The sequence below is a fragment of the Tenrec ecaudatus genome, chromosome 2 (genome assembly GCF_050624435.1).
Source record: "Tenrec ecaudatus isolate mTenEca1 chromosome 2, mTenEca1.hap1, whole genome shotgun sequence".
NCBI classification, from domain to species: domain Eukaryota; kingdom Metazoa; phylum Chordata; class Mammalia; order Afrosoricida; family Tenrecidae; genus Tenrec; species Tenrec ecaudatus.
Window position 1 is genome coordinate 209985827 of NC_134531.1, and position 10515 is coordinate 209996341.

At 47.5% G+C, this 10515-nt stretch overlaps 1 protein-coding gene across 6 annotated transcripts in view; it reads left to right on the plus strand.

Annotated features, from left to right (window-relative positions):
- HSF2BP (heat shock transcription factor 2 binding protein) overlaps positions 1-4995 on the plus strand; it is a 157246-nt gene extending 152251 nt beyond the window's left edge. For 3 of the 6 annotated variants that reach the window (XM_075542246.1, XM_075542244.1, XM_075542245.1), the window contains one exon: positions 3426-4993. In XM_075542246.1, coding sequence (XP_075398361.1) covers positions 3426-3634 — 209 coding nt within the window. In that variant the 3' untranslated portion in view covers positions 3635-4993. Of the gene's footprint in view, positions 1-3425 lie in introns of all 6 variants that reach the window. The other 3 variants (XM_075542243.1, XM_075542247.1, XM_075542242.1) reach the window with 3 other exon arrangements.
- The last annotated feature ends 5520 nt before the right edge of the window (positions 4996-10515 follow it).

The window sequence follows — 10515 nt, forward strand, 5'->3', positions numbered from 1 at the left end:
ATGTTGCCATCATTATTTTTCTAAACATTTATTTTCTATTTGAGTCTTTGGTATCAGCTCTTCTTTTTTCCCTCCCTCCCAACTGCATGACCCCTTGATAAATGATAAATTATTAATATTTTCATATCTTACACCAACTGCTGTCTCTTTTCCCTGGTGGTTTCTGTTGTTGGTTCCCCTGGATGTGTGTGGCTATGTGTCAATCATTGCGATTGGTTCCCCCTTCCTCCCCTCCTCTTCCCACCTCTCCCCTACCCTCCTGGTATCGCTACTCCCATTCCTGGATAATGCCTGTTATCCTGTTATCCTCCTGTTCCTGGATAGCTCATTCTTTCTTCATTCAATTACTTTGGCACCTTTGGTGAGAATCAGTAAAGGTGTAGTTCTGTTTTGGGATTCTCGGATTTGGTTTTGCTGACCGTGTTCCTGTCCCTTCACAGGTAAGTACCATAGCTTGTTGGTGATTGCAAGTCTCAAACTCCAGCCGTGTGATGCCCCCAGTGGTGGTCTCATTCAGAATAGTTTTGACTGTTCTGTTTTCTTAGCTCTTCAGAACAAATATCAGAATCAGTTTGTCAGCTTCTACAGAAATTACGTCTGGGGATTTAATTGCGACTTTATTGAACATAGAGATCAAGTTTGACAAAAGTTGACATCTTAATTATCATTCAACCCATGAACATGAAATATCTCTTCATTTATATAAGTCATCTTTGATTTCTTACATTATTGTCTCAGGTAGTCAGCATAGATATTTGCACATATTTGAAAAGATACACCTAAGAGCTTTTTTGATAACTTCTTGATACCTTTTCAAGAATAGATGGATAATATTGAACATTAGTGATTGAAGACGAGTCGTAGTACATCACGGCCATCATATTTGAAGGAAGCAAAAGGTCATTCATAGAACAGAAAGGTCCAAATGGATGTCAAGGAGACTCTGAAACTTGCTTCTGCTTGTAGAGCAGCTAAAGTGAATGGGAGAAATGGCAAAGTGAACTTGCTGAATAGAAGATTTCAGAGGGCAGCCAGAAAAGATGTAATAAAGTGGGCAATGGCATGGAGTTAGGAACCCCAAAGTGCAGTGTGGTACATCAGTTGGCATGGCTCTTCTATTTTAGACTCTGTAACTCCCACCTAATGACTGGGTTGTTAGGTGCCGGGAGTTGGTTCTAACTCATAGAAACCCTGTGTGGAACAGAACCGAACCCTGCCGGGTCCTGCTCCATCCTCCCAATTATTGCCATGCCTAAACTCATTGTTGCAGCCACTGTGTCAGTCCCTCTCCTTAGAGGATTTTCCTCTTTCCGATGCCCTGGAGTCGTAGTCAGGAACAGGCTATCCTGCTCGTAGAATCCTGTCTCCCTTTCAGCTTCTTGGGTGAGCTCCCTAACCGTTGCTGCGGTACATGCATATGGTCGGTCGCACAGTGTATACCACAGCACAGTGGGGCTTCAGACCGCCTCGCTCCGCCCCTCTGTGCCACGGAGGCCTGCTGGAGTAGTTCTCTGATGGTGCCAGACTGAAGGGCACTAGCAGCGGTACCTTGTGAACTAGCTGGTCAGTGACCATTTCCTGCTCCCCTCCCAGCTAAGCCCTGAGCAGAAGCCAAGCCGTGCCTGGCCAAGGGAGAGTGCAGAAATGCAAAATCTCCCCCCCCCCTTCCTGTGCCGTCATCCACAGGACAGCCCCAAAGCTGGGACTGAGCCAGGGGCCAGACTCTTCCGCCCTCGGCCTGCCTTGTCACTGCCTCACACCCACCCCAACCTTGACTGGGATCCTCAGAACGGTTTGAAGTTTCCCTGGACCCTGTGGAACCTGAATTCACAGGAGCTAGTCACCTGCCCCCACAGCCCCATTCTCGTTTCCAGGGCAGGAGGAGCGTCTGCACTGGGAATGAGGCAGTTTGACACAAATCATTAAATACGTGTTTTTGAATGCCCACCCAATGGATAGAATGATTCAAACACGAGGCGCTGGTAGTCCACTTCCTAATAGTACAAATAAGGCATATGGCACCTTGTGGGGTGAGACTATGCGGATAAAGTAGATGGAGTCCTGGCATCCGATTGGCCAGCTTTACCGTCCAGGTAGGCAGAGACAGAAAAGGAGGATCTTACTGCCATCGATAATAAAGCACCAGGAACTGAGCAGGTGGTTTGGGTCTGAGATCCCTGTGCTGAACCTCCCTGGTCAGCACAGTGAGAAGCAGTGGCAGAAAGGAGTGGCAGCAAAGGCAGCTGGACCAAAGACCATCAAGAGAGAATGGCAGGCTCCCAGGCCACAGCATGAGCAAGCTGGGTGCTTTAGGCAGGGCCCTCGCACGTGGAGTATAGTGTGCCTCTCAATACTTGTCTGGGAGCTAAGTTTGAGGACCCACAAACCTAGAGCTGAGTGCCATTGGGCCAAGGCTTACTGGTAGAGTAGAGCACATACTGGCAAAACTAAAGAACCTAGTAAGATTTGTCTGAGCAGGGCAGCGGCCAAGGGCTGTGCGGCTGAGAGGCAGAGGGGCTGGAGAGAGATGTGCCTGTGGGCACACCTGAGAGAGGCTGTCCTGAGGCGACAATGATATCCTGAGAATGTCTTATCCTGAATTGTGACCTACAGCTTCACAAAGAGCCCTTGAGCTCGAGATTGTGATCCACTGGTCTTTCTGTCTGTTGCTGTACCAGGACCATGATATTTTGACTACTGTGGCTTTGTGTACTAGGTTTTGAGATGCAGAGATTTAAAACTTCCAAATTAGCTACAAGAACATTAGGTTATATATGAGCCTTGGCAGTGCACAGGTAAAGCACTAGGCTGTTAATCAGCAAGGTCATCGATGGAAACCTGCTCCATAGGAGAAAAGAACTGGTGAAGATCACAGCCATGGAAACCCAGAGAAGTCTGTTCCATCCCATAGAGTTGCTCTGAGTCGGGATGGACTATGGCACACCACAACAGATTATATAACTCAAAGGCATTCAGCTGGAAAACGATGGAATAGTACAGTATGTGACTGTTACATCCTGCAATGTTATATAGCTCAGTGGCCACTGAGAATATATGTGTTTGTATGTGGTCTTGGTGGGGCTTCAAGGGTCAGAGTGAAAATGAAGCAGCGCCTTTTAAAGATCCCACAAGTGAATAGAATTACAGCACACAGCATGGAAAGCTTTCCTGGTTCATCGCTTTAGTTCAGTATTTTCAGGCGATATGTTATGTGACGTGATGAATGCATTTTCTTACTCGACTCTATGAACTAAGCTTTTACACCAAGTAGTGACTCTTTCTGGGTCAGGTAGTTTTTAGAAACCTTTCAGCGCTTTCAAATAAGTCAGTCGTTCACAGAGGGCACAAATCCCTTGATGGACAAAATCACCCTCAGATACTGTAGGAAGTCTATTCTAACCAGAGGCTCTACTCCTTTCCCGCAGATCCCGACGCCGAAGTGTGTCTCCATGTGTTGCGCCTGGTCCAGTCTGTGGTTCTAGAGCCAGAAGTCTTCTCCAAGTCAGCCTCTGAGTTCCAGAGCTCCCTGCCCCTGCAGCGAATCCTGGCCATGTCAAAGAGCCGCAATTCCCACCTCCAGACCGTGGCCCAGGAGCTCCTAGAAGACCTGCGGTTTCTGGAGCAAGGCCCGTAGGGGTGCTTTTTGGGCCACGGGGGTGGGGCACGGTCAAAACGTCCCTGTCTCTCCCTGCCCCCATGCCCCTCACTTTGTCTTTTCCAAGCTATCACTGCATGCCATGAGTTACAGATGTCCCAATGCGGCCCACTAGAGAGAGAGGTATCCCACATAACTTCCTCTTGCAAGTGGAGTACTTGGAGAGGCTAGATTAATCTTTCCAAGAGTGAACCTGAGAATCTCAATCCTTCTAGAAAGGCCCTCATATCTGCAGTTGCTGCTAGTTCTCAGAGGGGCTCTTCTGCTTAGACTTTTATGACCTGTAGGTTCCCCTGCAAACAGGAGATTTAATGATATACCCCCCTCCCCAGCATTTTCTTGAGAAAAATTTTGAAGAGAAAAAAAAATCACTCTCTCTCTAGTAATTATCGTTAATCCCTCCAAATGCAGGTTTATTTTTAATCACCTTTTGGTGAACCTGCTGTTTCAGGTGACATCTTAGTTCTGTATTCTCATGTCTCTCTTATTTTTGAATAAAGGAAGTTAGATGATTCATTGATGTGTTAAAATGGTTGTCTTGTGAAATATTACAAATTTAGGAAGTTGACCTCCTTTTGGGTTTCACAATATATACACATGTTGATATAAAAGCTTCTTATATTGCCCTGTGCCCTTTGACTATAGAATTACAGATTGGGTTCTTCTTATTAAAAATATCATGAAAGCAGCCACTTAGACTAGAGCACATCTAACTGTTGAAAATCTTTTATTGCTCATCACGTCCCTATTCTGTGTATGGGTATGTCAGGATACCAGGGCCCACCACCACATGTAGTTGCCTCAACCGTGGAAGTCACATCTAGATTGTGATCAAGGTGGCAGAAAACAGAGGAGGATGCACTTAATTCTCAGACCCGCAGTGTGTAAGAGGGGAAGTTGCCATATCAGTTAGTCCTGAAAGTCACCAGGCAGCACCTTCCCTACCTGCTCCTGGGGCGGCTGCCCTCATATGCTGCGGTGGGACTGAAGAGAGAGGCGAACGTGGGCTTCACCTTCCATCTGCAGTCCGATGTACATTTAGAGGCTGCCTTTGCTGTGTGTGGCATTCAGAATCACTTCATATTTCTTTTAAGTAGATTTTTATGGCCAATATTCAGTGTGCGGCTGAGGCAGAATGGTGGGGCTGAGAGGAAGGCACAGTTGCTTGAATTTCACAAACCAACATATTGCGGAACATTAGCTCGTCGGCGCCAGGGAAATGTTGTAAAAGGCAATTTAAAATTCATAGAAGCAGAAATTGGTCCATCTGTGCTGTGTGGTTCTGTAGGTCCTGATTATTGGTGAGTAAAATTGAGGATGCCGTGTCTTGTACTTATTCTTGTGTGGTATCGTCTTATTTGGGGTTGTTACTCATTTGTTAACAGGGGCTAAAGCAGTATCACTGGGGTTTGCCTCCTCAAGAACTGCAGAGTTTTCCTGACAAAGATGGGCTCATTAGGGTGCAGAGCAATGGTTCTCAACCTGTGGGTCTCGACCCTTTGGGAGGTTAAATGACCCTTTCACAGGGGTCACCTGATTCATAACAGTAGCAAAATTACAGTTATGAAGTAGCAACAAAAATAATTTTATTGTTGGGGGTCACCACCACACGAGGAACTGTGTGAAAGGGTCGTGGAATTAGGAAGGTTGAGAACCGCTGGTATAGAGAGAAAACTGGGCCAAACTCCTGTCTTAAGTGTTGCAGAGTTAAGCTAATTAGTAGATAGAGCTAATTAAGGATATTTGTTGCTCCTGATTCTGAAGTGCTAAAGACAGCAAGGGCTCTTGCTGAAACTTCTTCAGTAAGAAATGGGTGACAAATACATCTTCTGGATGCATATCACAGGAACATTGCACAAGAACAATTGTAAGAAATAACTACAAAAATAAATGATAAAATAAAATTAAAAAAAGAAATAACTAGCTTCTCTAATATATCTGTCCTTCATATGAAGGTTAAAGGGAAAAGCATAGGTTATTTCATTTTCCTGTATCTAACAATCTAAAGAAAACCCACTCTGTTAAATATATATATACATACACACACACACACACACAATCTGCTTGCTGTGTTGGAGGTCTCTTGTGAATTAAAAATTGTAGACTAAAGCAGTAAATAATTTATATAATTTTATTTAAAATATTTCTTCTTACTGAACATCTCACTTTGCCCAGATATCATTTCTTTGGTTCATTGTGTTCTTTAGCTCTCTGAACATGTTTGGGGGAATTGTTGAAATCTTTGTCTACTAAGTCCCACATCTGGCTGCCTCAGGAAGTTTCTAGCACCCATCTTTTACATATAACTGGTCATCCTTATTCATTTCTATGTATACCTTGTGATTTTTTGTTGAAAACCGAACATTTGAATATTATTATGTGGTAAGGTTGGAGGTCAGATTCTCCTCTGCAGAATCTGTGGGTCCTTGATTGTTGAAGGCAGTTAAAATCTGTTGAGTGATTTTTTTTCATACCTTTTTACTACTCCAGGCTGACATGTACAAAGACGATTCTTTGTTATGTGTGGTCACTGAATTGTCTGTCCCTTTACCCTGCGGTCAGCTGGTATTTTGACAGGGAGATGAAAAAGAGAGAGAGTCTGTCTTTCCAGTCTTTCCAGATGGGCTGTGTGCAGGGTTCGTCAGCTTCCAGCCAGGCTTCCGTGGAGCCCACGGTCAGCCTAAGGTAAAAGCTTAGGGTCTTCTCCGCTCTTACCTGCTCGGGTCTGGCATGTGACTTTCTAAACGTTCCTGTTGTTTCAGTTCGACCCAGAGGGGTCTGTGGGTGTGTTGGTCTGTCAGGTATGGTATGAGTTGAGTGAGGCCCACAGGACGGCCAGGGTACAAATAGACTGTATTGCTCACAAGTCCCACATGACCACAGTATGCTTTGATGCAGCACCGCATAGGGCCGCGCCCAGGGACAAAGCAGCATTTTAGCATGAGGTTAGCTAGGTTTTGCAGGCGCTCTGAGAACTGGGCGTTTGGAATATTCAGCAGGCTCGGGGCCTAGGGACTGCCTTACTTGTTGGGTACCTGGGTCCTGGGAGATTAGGACAATTGCTTAGTGGTCCAGGAGTGTGAGAATGTGATCAGGGGAGTGTCTGGGGAGTAGATTTAAACAGCTGCTTGAGAAGGGGAACAGACTGGCCTCTAGTTGGGATGTTAAAGCTGGGTCCAAACAGCGGTTAAGGGGAGTACTGTATCTGTAGCCATGAGTGCTTTCAAGTAACTTTCCAAAGAAGTTCCCAGCACTCCTTCCAAACTTCAGGCAGTTCTTACAGATCCAACCTCAGCCCCTTGCCCCAGGCAGCTGCAGGTTGACTGTTAGCCTTCTTGCTTTCAGACAGTGCCCTCTGCTTGGCATTCTGTTCTGAGTGAGTTCAGGGTGTGGCGAAACAGGTGCACACTCTGTCAATCCCTGAGCTCGTCCCTAGGTTGAATAGAGCAGACAATTTGAGGATCAAGTTAGTTCTGTTCCCTCTGGAGCCAGGGACCAGGTGCTGGGTACCTGGGCACAGATGTGTGGGGAAAGCCACCAAATTCTCTGGCTGCTTTTCAGTTGTCTTTCCCTTGCTTCAGCATTCACTTGGTTGCTAGAAGCCTTTGACTGTTTTCCAGAGTTCTGTCTGGCCGAGTTGGTTCTGACAGTTTTTGCTTGTTTGATGATGTTTCTGTGACAGTACTGGCATGTCCTTCTGCCTCCCCTGCCCCACCTCCCCGCCCCCAGTCTGGCCTGTCGTTACAAACCAGCCAATAACAAGCCAGGGCCCTAGCTGTTGAGTGGCTCACTGCAGAGTGCAGTGGGTATCCAGCTGTGACCACCTGCACCAGAAAATGGCTAGTCATTAGCACTCAGCCAGCGCCATTTGTCCCCACCTTGCACTTCCTTTGTCAGCCCACTTAATTTGCATCCTATGAAGTCAGAGCAAGTCAGCCCAAATTAAGATGCTGGTCAGTGCAGCATATGGATGGGTCACTGGGGGACCTTGTGTCCTAGCATGATTGTGAGCTGGGAGAAGCATGGTGGTGGTGTAGGCAATTCTCATCCGAGGTGTTTACATAGCCTAATATCTTTCGTTTTCTTCCAGAGGATTTTAAATTAATTAAGTCATTAGCATTGGATCCCACGTTTGGGGCCTGAAGAAAATTAGGCCAGGGCAGAAGTGAGGCCGTGGGCAAGGAGGATTTTTAATTAAGACGGTGAATGTATGTGCTGTCCTGAATCTGCCCCACCTGCTGTTATCTGCATCACCACAGCATTGATCTGAAGGGAAGCGATGGGTGCGCTCGTCCGTAAAGCCCTGCTGTTAGAGTGTGCACCATTGCCTTCTGTGGTGCAAATGCTGACTGCCTCAGCAGGTCTTGTCAAGCCCTGCATCATGCTGGGCAGGCTCAGGGCAGGCCACAGAAAGGACTGAGTGCTGGCAGGGGCCCAGGCTCAGGTGTAAGGGCAGGAGGCTGCTGGGTCCATGCAGATTAAGGGGCGGTAACTCAGTCTTCATGAACCCAGGGGTCTCTGTTTTGAGCATGTTCCTGTTTAAGGTTGTCGCCATGTGTCAGATGAGAACCTGGAGTTCTTCACATGGGTTGTGGTAGTTAGATAATCTGGGGTCAATTTGCGGAGGGGTGGAGTCTAGCCTATCAGTAAGGCCACAGCTTGATGACTTCATTTGGAGGTGCCAGAGAGATAAGTAGCTCACTGGAGGCCAGATACATCACCTGCTTCGTCTCCCTGCAAGACAGTCCTGTTGACAAGCCACATGGAGCTATGCTGATGGCAATCAGAGCCTTGGAATGTACAGACTGGTATTGGACATGTGGGTTAACATTGGACTTATGGACTCGATCTGGACTGGGCTGGGATGTTTTCTTAATATACATTTACTCTTTGATATAAAGCTCTCTCTTATACACATGTGAGGGTCTATGAATTTGTTTCTCTAGTCCACCCAGACTCACACAGGGCTAGTTTTTCATGCATAAACTATGGGAAATATTTTAAGTGCCTCACCACAGAGCCCTCTGTCATTACCTGTCCCACCATGACGAAGTAGTTCATGCTCTCAGAACCAAGTGGCGTGACTGCCAATGAGGAACGGTGACTCTTGCCCACAGTCGGCACGTGTGCCAGTCGAGGGCATATTTGCAGCTCCAGAAGAGTTAAGTGGTGAATATTTGAACATCTGGGAGGAGTTGTCTAGGCATGCCTGTGAGGGCAGAGGCTTAACTGGGCCTTGGAAGATCAGTGAGTGGGGAGGGAGTTTCGGGAAGAGGGATCTTCCTGAGTTACTGTGATGGGCCTAGGAGTGATATCTAATCAATATTTTTTAATGTGACAAAACTGACATGAATCTCAAGATTAAAATGGCCACACCATCTAACTTTAGCCCAACTCCCAACTCACTGTCAGTGGAGACTTCATGACCCCAAGGCCAGTAAAGTGAGCGTATCACCCTGTGGGTGAAGGTCCACTCTTCCAGGACCTCCTGGGCCCCACCAGGCTGCTCTCCCGCCCCCCCTCCAGTGGTCACATGGGGTTATAGTCGTCAGCGAGCCACACCAGTCCAAGCCCTCCTCCATCCTGTCCAAGCTCTGTACCAGGTTCTCACTGGGTGCTGTGCTGCTGTAGCTGCCACAGGCATGTGCTGTGCAGACTGCAGGTGACATGGAGGTAGCAACACACATCCCCTGCTCTCTACTGGGAAGAGAGCATCCCTGTGGGGCAGACAGCTGTCTGTGCACTGCCCTCTCAGCTGCGCACCACTCACATCTGCGTGTCTGCTCCTTGCACACACCCCTGCTAGAATAGTGCTGCTCAGCTTGCTTCCCCTCACGAACTGCTCTGAGAACCTGAGGAACCTCTTTTAGGGAAAATGCCCCAAAGCACACACAGCGTTCCGTAGCCAGGATCCTCAGTGCGCTGGCTAGGAACCCCTCAACCCAACTGTGCGAACTCACGGGGCTCTACCTACTGGGTCACACACAGAGACAGGCCACATCACGAAGCACTTGAGTGTCCAGAAGCCTTGGGTCGTGCTGTGGGGGCCAGGCACTGTTAAGGCGAGGGGTCAGGAGTATGGCCAGTTTGTAGCATCTGACTTCCCAGGGCAGAAGGGATGGATTTGTATCCCACCAGAGAGGAGATGGCTCAGAGGGGTTCAGAAAGAGAGGACTGGGTGTGAACCCCTTTATCAAGTGTCCCATCATCTCTATTCCCTGGCTGTGCCTTCATCTGCGAAATAGGACAATTGATCATTCCTTCTGCAGATCAGGGTCTGATGATGGACAGCTTACACGTCAGTGACAGGTGGGCACCCTCTGCCCACTGCTCCGCACACCCAGGCCTGTGGGATGGTAGTGGGAGAAGGGAGGGGAGGACAAACAGTGCCTGCTGCCCTTCTGCCCTGCCCCAAGATGGTGTGGAAAGCATGTATTATAAAGGACAGGCTCAGGGCCATCTGACAGTATAGTGATAATTTAAAAAAAAATAGTGGATTACTCATCGATATTAATATCTACTTTGACAGGTTCTATCCAGCATCCTTATATAAATGTACAAAGATAACCCTCCTGTCTGGGCGAACTGGTGATTCCTGGGGTCCTGCTAATCTGTCTGACCTTTACTTCGAATCTCAGCCGAGGCAGCCAGGTTTGTAGCAGGACAAATTCTCCCACCAGTTCTAGGCAGAAAACCACTGCCAGGTGCCAGAAGAGGCAGCTGGAGATAGGACTGGCCTCTCCTGCACACAGTCAGCCTGGCCAGACCTGTGAGGTCACACACCCTTCTGGAATCCCAGCCCTCCCTGCTTTCTTTTTCTCCTTGGTCTTTGATCTATTAAGAGAGGGAGCAAAAGAAAG